At 29.2% G+C, this 15,909-nt stretch overlaps 1 protein-coding gene across 1 annotated transcript; it reads right to left on the reverse strand.

Moving 5' to 3' along the window:
- Window positions 1-7,771: 7,771 nt before the first annotated feature.
- Window positions 7,772-8,640, reverse strand: LOC148176190 (uncharacterized). Its single transcript, XM_088034465.1, has 3 exons — window positions 8,514-8,640; window positions 8,347-8,462; window positions 7,772-8,298 (listed from the first exon to the last, which is right to left on the reverse strand). The coding sequence occupies exons 1-3, from the start codon at window positions 8,543-8,545 to the stop codon at window positions 7,961-7,963; spliced, it is 486 nt and encodes a 161-aa protein (XP_087890591.1). The 5' UTR covers window positions 8,546-8,640; the 3' UTR covers window positions 7,772-7,960.
- Window positions 8,641-15,909: the final 7,269 nt, after the last annotated feature.

Genomic DNA, 15,909 nt, shown 5'->3' on the forward strand with positions numbered 1-15,909 from the left:
TCAAAATATAAATTCTCAAAAATTGTACCCTTTGACGTAAAGTTTTAAAAATTCGAACTTTTAGTAAGTCGCTTAAGGCTAATAATCTCCGAAAAATTTATATCTATAACATACAAAGTGAATGAAATACAGACTTTAAAAAAAAGTAGACTTTTTAGAGCTCTCAAAGTAAAAATTTTCAAAAATTGTTCTTTTTGTTCTGAATTTTGCAAATTTGTGCTCGCCATAAAAGCTAATTTCATCTAGCAATAATTTCTAGGGGAAACAATTTGGTATGTTTTTCACTGCTTCTAATCAGAATCAGAATTTCCAAAAATTGTAGTCTTGCATGTAAACTTATTAAATTTAATGGTTTTAATAAATTTGTCAATGATAGTAACCTCCTCAAATTTCATTACTGCAACATCACAAATAATGGAATTACATGGTGTTGAAAAAAATTAAAGAATCTCAATTTTAAAATTTCCAAAAATTGTACCTTTTGCGGTAAATTTAAAAAAAAATGGTATATTGATTTAGTGACCATAAACTCTACTAAAAACGAAAAAATTACAGTGTGTTAAAAAAATCGAGAAAATTTGCAGAGCCCTTAAAATAAAAATTGTTAAAAATTGAACCCTGTAATGTAATTTTTTGAAATTTAGTAGTTTTCCTTATAAACTCAAGGCTAGTAAACTTTTTAAATTTTATTTCTGTAACATAAAAAATGAAGAAATTGCAGCGTATGGAAAAAAATTGAAAAAAATTTCAGAGCTCTCAAAATATTTTTTCCAAATTGTATCCTTTGACCTAAATTTTTAAAATTTAAGACTTGTAATAAGTTGCTAAAAGCTATTTACTATTAACGAAAATTTTATAACTATAGTATCTAAATTGAAGGAAATAAAAACTGTTGGGCAACATTGGAGACATTTTCAGAACTCCAAAATAAAATTTTTTAACAATTATACCTGCCTTATTTATTCACGCAAGGCTAGTAATGTCTACAAATTTTGTTATTGTGACACCAAAAATGAAAAAATTAGTGTGTTAAAAAAAGAAAATTTTCTTAGCTTTCAAATAACAATTCTCTGTACCCTTAAACGTAAACTTTTGAAATGTGGAACTTTTAATAAGTTTCTCAGGGCTAGAAGTCTTCACAAATTTTGTTATTCTAATACCAAAAGTAAAAACAAGACAGTGCTTTGAAAAAAACAAAATTTTTTAAGCACCTAAAAAAAATGTACAAAAATTGTACTACATAGCAATAAAATTTATTTAATTCTAAATCAATACATTATAAATTTTATTAAAAATTCTAAAGCTACAACCATACAATTTGGAAAGTTTGCATTTTAAAGCAAACCAGAATTTTTCAAAAGTTTACATAAAAATTTGGTGAAATTGTTACTTTAAACTCAATTATTAACAGACCCAAGTTTCAAAATTCTAGAGAAAACATACAATTTTTGAAAGTTTTTAAAATTTTATTTTATGTATAGTTTTTGTAAATTTTCGAAATCGGTGAAATTTTTTGCTTTTTCTGAAAGTAAAATTCCAACTGTTCACTAATTACATCAAATTTCAAAGTTTTGAAGCAAAAAATTATATTATTGAAATTTTTAATTTCTGAATAAAAAGTTAAACTTGAATATCGTTTCCAATTCTAATTTCAGTTAAAATAACTCGATCAAAACTAAATAAGAATAAAAATTTGTTCGTTCGGTTGAAGGACTAACGAGATTGCATTTAATTTCCGGGAAGAGCAATTCGCAAAGGATTGTAGCTAGAAAAAGTGTTGTTGTGCGACAATATGATTTTAAATAGACAGTATTCATTGAGATTGTTCTCTTTTCTTGAGAATAAAATTCTTTCTTCGATTTTCCTATATTTGAATTTTCTCATTCCTGGAAGTCGCAATAATGAAATGCTTGATTCAAACTACTCAAGCTGTGTAACATTTCTCATAAAGCTATAACTCCCTTCACTGTCTGTTCAGTCATCAACAAGAGATTCTTCCGCGTCTACAGCTCGAAATAAAACAAACACCACCTCAATACTCATTAATGTTTCCTACCTAAAGAGGCAATCGTTTACTCTTAGTTCGAAACTCGCATTTCTCAGAAAGGCAGCTTTCCAATATTCCCTCTGCGAAAATTGATTAGCTTTCAGTGGAGCTTTGGAAGTTTTTTAACTAATTGATATGAAAGTTTTTAAATATTTCAACTTCTGTTTATCTATCCAGAAAACAAATTCGTGGTGAATTTTTACTTCTGACGGCGAAGATTCAAGACAAGCGAGTAAACACACCTGCTCCTTCATTAATTTTCGCGTAATTAGGGAAATTAAGCGGCGCATTAATTTCAAACTTGTTTCAACAACTTCAGGTGAGGGCATGTCTTATTCACGGGACATGAATTCGTGATTTTTCGCCGGAAAATGGGGCGCTTTCCATAAATCACGCGCTTTTTGTCAATGTGCCCATTTTGCATCGATGATCGAAACTCTATATCACATTTTCCATATTTCCCCGTTATTGTTAAGCAGATGGAAGCGGAAATAAAACAGAGTTTACAATTATGTAAACGTTTAATTGATGGAAGTAATTTATTATCAAAGCATACGCGAGCCAATCGTACTAATGCAAATGTACACAACGAGCTTGTTTATATGCATTACGTCATATTTACTGAGCGCTATACATTCGTATCAGCTCTAATTCAAATTAGCTGCGAAGGGCGATGGAGCGGAATCAAGCGAGGATTCTTTAAAACGAATCAGAGAATGGAAAGTACTTTTACAAATTATGTGAAATAAGAACGACGATTTTCACATTCTACCAATTTAAACGGTCATTTTTGAGGTGGCCCTGTGGATCTCACTTGTGCGCGGCCCTTGCTTTTTTGTAATATTTTTTTGTTTTCGAGCTGTTTTAATTACAAAACTAAAATAAACAGATTTAAAAAGGTTTAATTATCGGCACCTCATCCCCACAGCCAAACTCCTTCCGTCTGTCGTCGAAACCAGTTCAGGGAAAATCATTTTGCATCCCCGTTCACATTGTACAAAAACCCTTTGAAAAATGAAAAGACATCTCTAGGATACGGTAAATAAAGTTCCGCGACGTCCCGACTCCAGAGACCGGAAGTCGTCTATTCAAACAAACGGCGAAGAGAAACCAAAAAGGTAATTTATAAACACGGTGATGTTCGCATTTGAACATGAGGAGGGTCCGAATGTGGTAAAAACCTTACAGGATTTACATTTTTACCGGGAGGAGGGTTAAAAAGATGAAATAGATTGGAGTTGCACTTCCGATTTTCGCACGGAGACTAAACTTGTGAAGTTTTTAAGGGCGCGTTTCCGGGGTTTTGTTAAATTAATTTGAAGATTGTTTGTCATACTTAAATTCTTGGCGCTTTATTAGGGGTGCGTTACTGGTTTGACGAAAATGGATAATTTTTTTAAAGCGCCGCCAGCGAGTTTCTACTTAAAGATTGCTTGCATTTTTCGGGGATTCTTGAAATGGAAAAATTATCATTCGGTTTTAGTTTGAATTTTTGGAAAAACTAAAATTCCATCATGCTAGTTTTGATTCTTGAAATGTAATGTTTGGAAAATTAACTCTTTTTGACTTGTTTATTAATTTCGTTTACCTACAGAATTTTGCGCAAAAATAGAATTTTTATTTATAGGAACACCAAAAATTTTCATTCTCAGTTTTTGACTCCATTGTCTCGCGTTGCTAGTTTTAATCTTGGAAATTTAAAGTTTAGGAAATTTACTTTCTTGGACATGAATGCCGCTTAACTACAAAATTTTAGAGTAAGAATAAAATATTTAGAGTTGTTTTTTATTTTCAAAGGAACCAAAAATTTCGAATAAATTGCTCACGTTGGTACTTATAATTCTAGAACTGTAAAATTTGGACAATTCTCTTCTTTAGATCTGTGTACGAACAAATTACAAAATTTTAGAGCAAGAAATTGAATTGTTAGAAATTTATATTTTGAGAAAACTAAAAATTTCGACTAAATTTCGTTACATTGGTAGTATTCAAATTTTAGAACAAGAAATAGAATAATTAGAAATTTGAATTTTTGAGGCGACCAAAAATTTCGACTAAATTTCGTTACGATGGTAGTATTAACTCTATATCTGTAAAATTTAGAGAACTTATTTTGTTAGACCTGTTTACTAATTTCGCTAAACTACAAAATTTTAGAACAAGAAATACAATTTTTAGAAATTTTTATTTTTGGGAAAACCAAAAATTTCCATCATTTTTGACTAAATTGCGACACGTTAGTAGTTTTAACCCTAGAATTGTAAAATTTTGAGAATTTATTTTTTTGAATTTGCTCACTATCTCTGCAAAATTACAAAATTTTAGAACAAGAAATAGAATAATTAGAAATTTGAATTTTTGAGGCGACCAAAAATTTCGACTAAATTTCGTTACGATGGTAGTATTAACTCTATATTTGTAAAATTTAGAGAACTTATTTTGTTAGACCTGTTTACTAATTTCGCTAAACTACAAAATTTTAGAACATGAAATACAATTTTTAGAAATTTTTATTTTTGGGAAAACCAAAAATTTCCATCATTTTCGACTAAATTGCGTCACGTTAGTAGTTTTAACCCTAGAATTGTAAAATTTTGAGAATTTATTTTTTTGAATTTGCTTACTATCTCTGCAAAATTACAAAATTTTAGAACAAGAAATAGAATAATTAGAAATTTGAATTTTTGAGGCGACCAAAAATTTCGACTAAATTTCGTTACGATGGTAGTATTAACTCTATATCTGTAAAATTTAGAGAACTTATTTTGTTAGACCTGTTTACTAATTTCGCTAAACTACAAAATTTTAGAACATGAAATACAATTTTTAGAAATTTTTATTTTTGGGAAAACCAAAAATTTCCATCATTTTCGACTAAATTGCGTCACGTTAGTAGTTTTAACCCTAGAATTGTAAAATTTTGAGAATTTATTTTTTTGAATTTGCTTACTATCTCTGCAAAATTACAAAATTTTAGAACAAGAAATAGAATAATTAGAAATTTGAATTTTTGAGGCGACCAAAAATTTCGACTAAATTTCGTTACGATGGTAGTATTAACTCTATATTTGTAAAATTTAGAGAACTTATTTTGTTAGACCTGTTTACTAATTTCGCTAAACTACAAAATTTTAGAACATGAAATACAATTTTTAGAAATTTTTATTTTTGGGAAAACCAAAAATTTCCATCATTTTCGACTAAATTGCGTCACGTTAGTAGTTTTAACCCTAGAATTGTAAAATTTTGAGAATTTATTTTTTTGAATTTGCTTACTATCTCTGCAAAATTACAAAATTTTAGAACAAGAAATAGAATAATTAGAAATTTGAATTTTTGAGGCGACCAAAAATTTCGACTAAATTTCGTTACGATGGTAGTATTAACTCTATATCTGTAAAATTTAGAGAACTTATTTTGTTAGACCTGTTTACTAATTTCGCTAAACTACAAAATTTTAGAACAAGAAATACAACTTTTAGAAATTTTTATTTTTGGGAAAACCAAAAATTTCCATCATTTTCGACTAAATTGCATCTCGTTAGTAGTTTTAACCCTAGAATTGTAAAATTTTGAGAATTTATTTTTTTGAATTTGCTTACTATCTCTGCAAAATTACAAAATTTTAGAACAAGAAATAGAATAATTAGAAATTTGAATTTTTGAGGCGACCAAAAATTTCGACTAAATTTCGTTACGATGGTAGTATTAACTCTATATCTGTAAAATTTAGAGAACTTATTTTGTTAGACCTGTTTACTAATTTCGCTAAACTACAAAATTTTAGAACAAGAAATACAACTTTTAGAAATTTTTATTTTTGGGAAAACCAAAAATTTCCATCATTTTCGACTAAATTGCGTCTCGTTAGTAGTTTTAACCCTAGAATTGTAAAATTTTGAGAATTTATTTTTTTGAATTTGCTCACTATCTCTGCAAAATTACAAAATTTTAGAACAAGAAATAGAATAATTAGAAATTTGAATTTTTGAGGCGACCAAAAATTTCGACTAAATTTTGTTACGTTGGTAGTATTAACTCTTGATTTGAAAAATTCAGAGAACTTATTTTGTTAGACCTGCTTACTAATTCCGCTAAACTACAAAATTTTAGAACAAGAAATACAATTTTTTGAAATTTTTATTATTGGGAAAACCAAAAATTTCCATCATTTTCGACTAAATTGTGCCACGTTAGTAGTTTTAATCCTTGAAATGTAAAATTTTGAGAATTTACTTTTTTGAATTTGTTTACTATCTCTCCTAAATTACAAAATTTTAGAGCAAGAAATAGAATAGTTAGAAATTTAAATTTTTGAGGCAACCAAAAATTTCGACTAAATTTTGTTACGTTGTTAGTATTACTCTAGATCTGTAAAATTTAGAGCACTTATTTTGTTAGACCTGTTTACTAATTCCACTAAACTACAAAATTTTAGAACAAGAAATACAATTTTTAGAAATTTTTATTTTTGGGAAAAAAATTTCAACTACTATTATTATTATATTATTATTATTTTATTTTATTATTATATTATATTGTTATTTTCGACTAAATCGCGTCATGTTAGTAGTTTTAATACTAGAAATGTAAAAGTTGGAGAATTTATTACTTTAGATCTGCTTAGTAATTAACCTAAGCTACAAAATTTTAGAGCAAGAAATAGAATTTTTAAAAATTTTATTTTTTTAGAGAAACCAATTTTTTTTTATCAATTCCGACTAAATGGCGTCACTTTGTCTAGTAATTCATCTAAACTACAAAATTTTATAGCAAGAAATAGAATTTTTACCAATTTTAATTTTTAACGGAACCAAAAATTTCCATCGTTTTCGACTAAATTGCATCTTGTTGGTATTTTTAATTCTGTAAAATTTTGAAAATTTATTTTTTTGATTTTCTTTAATAACTCCGCAGAACTACAAAATTTTAGAGCAAGATATAGAATTTAAAAAAATATATATTTTTAGGGGTGTCAAACTTCGTCGTTTGGAACTGAAGTGCGTTACGTTGGTAGTTTTGATCTTAGAAAAGTAAATTTTGAAGAATTTATTTTTTAGGATTTTTTGAATAATTCACCTGAACAACAAGATTCTAGAGCAAGAAATAGAATTTTTTGAAATTTTTATTTTAAGGGATATCAAAAATTTGTCGATATATTCACAGAACTGTAAGTTCGGTAAATTTTCTCTTTTAGGCCTGTTTTCTAATTCTTCTAAACTACAAAATTTTAGATCGAAAAATACAATTTTATAGATTTTGTTTTCGGAAAAAAAAATCTGAAAAAATTTTGGATGCAACGCAAACTAAAAAATCTAAAAAATTTAGTCTAGTCTCGAGCAAAAATTTTTGATTGTCAAAAACACCAATTTTGACTTATTAACCATTACGTTTCAAGTATGAAGTAAAGTATAAAAAATTTAGGGAAAATTGAAAATTTAAAAATTACAAAGAATTTTCAAATCAAATTCTCACAAATTGAAGAATATGTTCAATATATACCTAACCAAGCTATGTAAAATAAAAAGTACAAACAATTTTGCAACAACTTCTTGGAGTCTAATAAGTCTTATGAGTCATAAAGACGTAAAAGAAAAAGGAAATGAATGTAAAAAAAGCGGTAAGAGTAAAAGAGGTAGAAAACACAAAGGAATGTGAGAAAACAACAACAAAAGAGAATTGCAAAAAGCACAACTAATTTTTTTCATACAGAGAAAGAGGCAATACTTTAACACACTATATTTTAGGAAAAAAACCTTAAAACAGTGTCACAGGATCTATAATCTAATAAAGTACAAAGTGAGACGGAATAAACAGTAAATTGATAACTGATAAAGATAAACTTTGAGCAAACTTCCCAAAAATTGGATTTATGTTTACTGACCAAGTTAAAATTAGTCAAAAATTGACTTTTTAAGAAAGAGAAGCATTGGCTGGTTTTGTCGGCCCAGACTTGTCTGTTGATTTTGTCGGCCCAGGTTTGTCTGTTGATTTTGTTGGCTCCGGCTTGTCTGTTGATTTTGTCGTCGGCGTCGCTTTAGTCGTCGTAGTCACAGGCTTCTCCGTTGATTTCGTCGTCGGCGTCGTCTTAGTCGTCGTAGTCACAGGCTTCTCCGACGATTTTGTCGGTGACGGCGCCTTAGTAGGCGCAGCACTACTGGAACTACTTGGACTGGCCGTGGGGGCAGTCGTACCGTTTGAAGGCTTAACGGTAGTCGTTGGAGCACTCGTCGTCGTTATCGGCGCCGGACCTACAATTCCCTCTTATCACCTCATCACCTCTAAGTAATAAAACTCACCTTCGCACTTTCTGGTCATCAAAGCAATCGCCAAAGAGAAAGTTACAATGCTTAAGATGACCGACAAAATCACGAGCTTCTTCTCGAGTGAGGTTAGGGCTCGCCACGAGTGTCCGCTGAAAACACAAAAAAAAGTAGAAAAAAAATTGCGGAAACGTCCGGGTTACCTTTCGCTACCCAAGCGCTCGTATTCCGGCATTTTTTCGTTTTTTTTGGGGCGTCGAAAAAAACACGGGACGATTTGGCAACAAGTTGTGGAATTAACCGAAAATCGATTGACGAGACAGGATCTTATCAGGAGATAAGATATCGATTGAGTATTTGTGAGCGCTATCAGTGCATTTGCATAGTAGAAATTTTAGGTACAACGCAATTAGAGGGGTTATGAATATTTTACGACTGTAATTTTGTGTAGTTTTAATCATACGATTACCGGTTAAATGTAGAGGGATTGTTTATTTTAACAAATTGTGTGCAAATCTATGGAAAACAATATAATCAATTTTTAAAATAATGATAAAGGAACTTGTTTAAAATGCATTGTTGGTTCAATTTCTGTGTACCTCTCGTTATTTATACCTATAGTGATAATAAAATATAGGTAATCCCTCAAAGATAACTTTATCTATGAATAAGTTGTAATTTCACTGGTTAGGTTTATTTCGATACGCAGTAGACTTTGTTTTGGAGATATGTTAGTTTTCTAATCTAGTTGTAGTACTAAACGTTTTTCGCTGAACTTTACTGCGTTTTATGTCGTCAGTCAAATTTAAAATTACCAAAAAATCAAAAACAGTAACATTTTATAGTCTAGAAAAACTGCTAAGATGTTTTAGAGATATGTTAGTTTTCTAATCTAGTTGTAGTACTGAATGTTTTTTTCTGAGCAAGGCGTGCCGAGCGTTAATTGCATTTTATTTTAGAGTTGGCGAGCGTTGATCAAAATTTTTTGTTAATCAAGCGAGGCGTGCCGAGCGTTTATCGTATTTTACCTTAGACTTGCCGAGGCGTGCCGAGCATTTAGCGAACGTTACGTTTTGGCAAGCGAGGCGTGCCGAGCGTTTATCGTATGTTAATTCCGAATTAGCGAGGCATGCTGAGTCTTACTGCGTTTTATGTCGTCAGTCAAATCAAAAATTACCAAAAAATGAAAAACAGTAACATGTTAGTCTAGAAAAACTGCTAAGATAGTCTTATATTATTTTACCAAATTATTACAAAATTACAAAATTACAAAATTTTAGAGCAAGAAATACAATTTTTAGAAATTTTTATTTTTGGGAAAACCAAAAATTTCTATTATTTTCGACTAAATTGCGTCACGTTAGTGGTTTTAATTCTAGAAATGTAAAAGTGGAAGAATTTATTTCTTCAGATTTGCTTAATAATTAACCTAAACTACAAAATTTTAGAGCAAGAAATAGAATTTTTAGAAATTTTATTTTTTTTTAGAGAAACCTAATTTTTTTAATCAATTTCGACTAAATGGCGTCACTTTGGTTGTTTTAATGGTAGAAATATAAAATTTGGAAAATTTATTTCTTTGGATTTGTCTAGTAATTCAACTAAACTACAAAATTTTGGAGCAAGAAATAGATTTTTTACAAATTTTAATTTTCCAAAAATTTCTATTGTTTTCGACTAAATTGCATCTCATTGGTTTTTTTAATTCTGTAAAAAAATTAAGAATTTACTTAATTCTTTAATTCTGCTTAATTTTGCTTAGTTCTGCAGCGTTTATCGCATTTTACTTTTAAACTGAACGTTTATTGAATGTTGATTTAGAACTAGCGAGGCATGCTAAACCTTACCGCGTTTTATGTTGTTAGTCAAATCAAAAATTACCAAAAAATCAAAAACTGTAACATTTTATGGTCTAGAAAAACTGCAAAAATAGTCTTGAAAATTTTGACCATTTTGCATTTATAGACATTCATTTGAAGTAATATGACAGTTATTTTTCTCAAATATTTTAGAGACTTTTGAGGTTAATGAATTATATTAATTTACCAAATTATTTCTTAAAACACAAAAACAACAAATTTTTGGGATATCCATAGAAATGACAAAAATATGAATTTTTGAAGTTGACACAAACGTTTTAGAGTAATTTGTTTATTTGATTTTAAACTTTTATTTTTGTGACAAATTTGTTTTGAAACCAATTTGTTGCTCTAAACACAAAAACAACGACTTTTTGACATATTTATTCACAGAATTAAGTAAAATAGGGATTTTTGACGATATGTTGAATATTTGAAAGTTGACTATGGCTTTTTAGAATCAAAGTATAGAGTTTTGCAATATTAAATTATTGGTACGCCACTTAAAAATTCCATGAGTAAGGATAGGGAAACTGAGTCATACTGAATTTTACACTTGACGTCGCGTCTGTCTGTGCAAACCTGTACTGGTTGATTTAGAGGCGATGTTTACAAAGTCTAAACCGTTTTCTGGTCAGAAGATAAAGCGCAAAACTCGACAAAAATGTCTCTTTTTTTGTATACCAAAAATTTTTGTTGCATTACATTAATAGTTTTGATCCTAGAAATGTTAATTTTGAAGAACTTACTTTTACGGATTTGTTGAATAATTCACCTAAACAACAAGATTCTAGAGCAAGAAAAAAATTTCTACTAACTTGTCGTTTTAATCCAAGAACTGTCAGTTCGGTAAATTTTCTCTTTTAGGCTTGCTTTCTAATTCTTCTAATCTACAAGATTTTAGACCAAAAAATACAATTTTATAGTTTTTGTATTCGGAAAAGTCATACTGAATTTTGCACTTGACGTCGCGTCTGTCTGTGCAAACCTGTATTGGTCGATTAAAAGGCGATGCTTACATAGTCTAAACCGTTTTCTGGTCAGACAGACAGCGCAAAATTGTCTCGTTTTTTGTGTACCGCTCGCAAGATAGTAAATGCATCGAAAATGATTGACAGATTCTTTTCTACGTGACAATATTTCTAATTTTTGTTGCCGTTCCCACTTGATTGATTTTCCTAAGAAGCGAGTTGCACTTTTGATAGTAACATACAAATCGTTGCGGACTGGCCGTCTCCTCTGGAAATATCGCTTGTGGATTTCGTGTATTTGAGCCGGTGTGTTGAGGGAAGCTGCACTCATAAATCTCTTAAATGAGAGCAATCCCTCCCAAGATTTAGCAAACCAAAAAGTAAAGAACGTGCAAAGGTATCATATTTCCGGATGTTTACCCCTGACCACAACTGGATTAACTTGAAAGATAAAACGATTTATTATTTAATAAATTGTCCAGAAATTTGTCGAAGGTAGAGCTGGGCATCTGTTTAATCCTCAACTTCACAGAGCATCGCTTCAACTTCCGTCGAGTACAAAGCAGCTAACCGAGGACAGTATTAACATTTTAGTCCTTTGTGTCCTACTGAAATATAAGCCAAGCTTAAGGGATAAAGTGGAATTAGAGCACCGATTGGTCTTGTAATGCCGCAGAACAAAACAAATAATTCTTATTTGCATTTTATGTCGAAAAATTTTTCTGAGCCTTGAGACACACGATCGCTCTAATTGATTCTGGTAATTTATTCGCATTCCGCGTTCGTCGGAGCACAATTTAGAGACCATTATTCAAAATTATGCCGAAATTAATCTACTAAATCAAATTGCGGTTAAATCCAATTCTAGTCTGTCACGGCAGTAAATCGGTCAATTGAAACACTCTAACAGATTATGATGTATTTCCCTTTCTGAACCATTTTGTTCGACTAGCGGATTACAACACTACGTGGATATCGAAGAATTTCAATGCGAACTGGACCTGCTAAGCTTGATACATAATTCGATAACGAAGACTCTTGCGGATGAACGAACGTTACGAAAAGCTGCGGTCAATTCGTTAACTTTCACGAATTAGCCGGGAGCTTTATCAAGTTTGATAGGCTTTGTGCGTTTATTTTAGTGTCTAGTGAAGAATTTTTATAATTTTTACAAAAATTGGTGGTAAATTTGGTTGGAACGCCGCGCCGCCCAGGTTGCGAAATTGCCGATCGGACATCCTCCAGATAGATAGTTACCTCGTTAAGTTAACTAAAATTAAGAGCAGTTTAGAGGCGAGAACACAGCTTATGGCGTTTCTAACATGGGAAAAGCGGCAGGAATCAAAGATAGGACATCAAAGAATCGCCTCTTATGGAAACTTTTAAAACCATTTCGGCATATCTTTGGCGAAGGTGTCTGCAAATAAATCCACGTACCTTTTTCTATTGACACCGCTAAAAAAACATTTTCCTGGCTGTTAAATGAAAGTGAGCCCGCTACCCATTTCAATTTGTCCGACAATTTCTTTGTGTAAAACGCACATAAGTAAATGTATGTTTTTGTTCGATTCGCAAAAACCTATTTTCTTTTCATACCTCGGGCGAAATCGATAAACAGGACGTTTCATAGGAATTTTTTTCCCAACTTCGACCGCCTCTAATTCCAGGATGAAGCGTAATGGTAATAAATATCAGCCGAGTCCGACAAACAAGTCTAGTGTTATCCAAGCTGACTTTTTTGATTGCTTATGTTTAAATCCGGTCACGAAGCGCCAACAAAAGAAAGGTCAAATTGGATTGATACATAAAAAACTTAATGTGGAATTTTATTTAATCGGGTTTTTACCGCCGGTTTCGATATTTTGTTTCACTTAATATTGTGTTCGATCAAATATTATTCTCGGGGAGATTTGGAGGGATTAATTATGTTGATATTGTCTGAGATTAATTAAAAGTAAATGTGTTAACTTTAGATTGGTTTAGATTTAATTTAATGTCGCTATATTGCGATATAATCTTCTATGCATGAATAATTAAAGTGAACGTGGATGCTATCTAATAGTTTATAGTGCAAATGACACGTTATTACTTGTTTTGTGTTAAATTTTAATTAGTGGTGGGCTGCATCAGTCAGGTCAACGAACTTATCAATTAAAACTGACCATCGACTTATCAACTGTCCGCAATTCTCATTTTCCAAATTTTACATGGTTTTGGTTCTGTAGAGATTTGTTTAAATTTTTTGGTTTTTTGCTTTTTAAGTGGTTGGGATTTTTTGATTTTGTTTTGTAATTTTTGAATTAATTAAATTGTTCTTTTTATGTTTAAATTCAAATGGTCTTTTTGAAATTGTTAGATTCATTAAACCGTTTAGATTTTTTGAATTGTTCACAGTTTTTTGTACAACTTTTGACGTTTTGTTTTTTTTTTGGGTTTAATTTATAGATTCTCAGGCAGTCTTGAAATTTAAGTGTTGCCCTTAATTTTTTGAATTCTTTTAATTCTTTGCATAATTTGTGCTCTTTGGATTCTGTCGATTTTTTGGCATTTTTAGATCTTTTAGATTCTTCCGATACTTTAGATTTTCCAGTTGTTTCTATTTCAATTGTTAAGTTTACGAAATTAGAAAATTTTAAATTAGGAAACAATCATCTTAGAAATTTTTATTTCTTTTACTTACTTAAGTTCTTTTACTTTCGTAGTTTTAGTGATAAAGCAATAAATTCTGGAGGAGGTACCACTTTTGCCCCATTTTATTAGTTATACAAAATTACAAATTTTTAAAATGAGAAATAACAATTTTTGAACTTTTTATTTTGAGAATCAACTAAATTTCTTTAATATTTTTTATAAAATATTATCACATCCGTAATGTCACCTATAAAACAATGAAGTTTGGAGGAAAGGCTACTTTCGTTTTAATTACTAACTTTAAGAAATTACATAACTTTAAACTAGGAAGCAAAAATGTTTGTGTTGTATATTTTGAAAACTAACCAAAAATCTTCAAAACCTTTTATTTAGTTTCATAATAATTCCATAACTTTCGTAATTTCATTGATAGAAAAGTAAAATTTGGAGAAAATACTACTGCCGTTTCGATTATTGACTGTGCTTAATTTTAAATTTTTTTAACCAAAAAACAAAAACCAAAAATCTGCAATTTATTAAATTTCTCAACTCTAGTAATTTCAGAGATAAATCATGGAAATTTGGTGGCGATATTTCTTTCGTTCCGATTATTAAAAGCACAAAATATCAAAATTTTAAATTAACAAACAAATCTATTTAAAATTTGGATTTAGAGGACAAACCAAAAAATTTTAATATTGTATATTAAATTTCCTAAATTTTTGCTTAAATTTTATAACTTCCGTAATTTTTGCTTCATGTATTAACTCTATCCAATTACAAAATTTTTAGTCAAAAAACAAAAATTTTGGAACTCATATTTTGATGACTGACCAAAAATCTTTAAAATTTTTATTAAAAGTCAAACTTCTGTCGTAATTTAACAGAGAAAGAGAAGCAATTTTGAAAAAGTACTACTTTGCTCCAATTATAAATTGTTCAAAATAATAAAATTAAAAATTAAAAAACACTAATTTTTGAGTATTTTCTTTTGAGGGACTAACCAAGTTTTATAACTTTTTTTTTTAAATTTAATAACTTCCGGAATTTTACTGATATTTGGTGGAGGTATTGCAATATTTTTAATCAAAAAAGAAAAATATACAATTTTTTTTGAGAGCAAACAAATTTTTATAACATTTTATAACTTCCGTAATTTTACCGTTAATACAATGAAATTTAGCTGAGGTACTACTTCTATTATGATCATTAATAGTAAGCAATTTCCAAATTTTTAATCAAAAAACAAAATAATAGAGATTTTTGTTTAGAGAACATACCAAAATCTTAAAAATTTTATTTTACATTTCATAACTTCGGTAATTTCACGGTTAATACAATGAAATTTGGTGAAGAATTTTTATTTTAATTAAGAACTGTACAAATTGTTTAACTCAGAAACAATAATTTTTTAACTTTTTTATGAGAGCTTACCAAAAATCAAAATTCAAAATTTTCTGGTAAATTTCATAACTTCCGTATTTTAATTGACAAAACAATAAAATTTTGAGAAAGTGTCAATTTGATTTGATTGTTACAATCATTAACTACGCAAAATTATAAAATTTTAAATTAAGAAACAACAATTTTTTTGAGGTTTAAATTAAAAATCTTAAAAAGATTATATTAAATTTTATTTCCGGAATACTTCCGATAAAATAATTAAATTTGGTAAAAGTATTACTTTTGTTCTGATTATTTATTATCTGTATGAAATTGCAAAATGTTTAATCAAAAAACAAAAAAATATAGAAATTTATATTTTGACAACAAACCAAAAATCTTCAAAAATTTTTATTACAAAATATTACTTTCGTTTCGATTATTATCTGTATGAAATTGCAAAATGTTTAATCAAAAAACAAAAAATTTAGAGATTTTTATTTTGAAAATAAAACAAAAATCTTTAAAATTGTCTATTAATTTCTGTAACATGCGTAACTTTACAGTTAATACAATGAAATTTGTGAAAGAGTTACTTTCATTTCAATAACGAATTGTATAAAATGACAAATTGTTTAATCAAGAAACAACAATCTGTGAAAGATTTATTTCGAGAACTTACCAAAAGTTTTCTGTTAAATTTAATAACTTAAATTAAAATTCATTTTTGGAACGCTTCCGATAAAATAATGAAA

The sequence above is a fragment of the Gnatocerus cornutus genome, chromosome 4 (assembly GCF_029298725.1).
Source record: "Gnatocerus cornutus isolate USDA-ARS CGAHR chromosome 4, icGnaCorn1.1, whole genome shotgun sequence".
In the NCBI taxonomy this organism is placed as follows: domain Eukaryota; kingdom Metazoa; phylum Arthropoda; class Insecta; order Coleoptera; family Tenebrionidae; genus Gnatocerus; species Gnatocerus cornutus.

Bases quoted from the DNA above. Each gene is read 5' to 3' on its own strand.
- LOC148176190 (XM_088034465.1), bottom strand. From the start codon at position 8,545: ATGCCGGAATACGAGCGCTTGGGTAGCGAAAG. The intron at 8,463-8,513 runs GTAACCCGGACG...TTGTGTTTTCAG, and splicing joins GAGCGCTTGGGTAGCGAAAG to CGGACACTCGTGGCGAGCCC. The intron at 8,299-8,346 runs GTGAGTTTTATT...AGGGAATTGTAG, and splicing joins GATGACCAGAAAGTGCGAAG to GTCCGGCGCCGATAACGACG.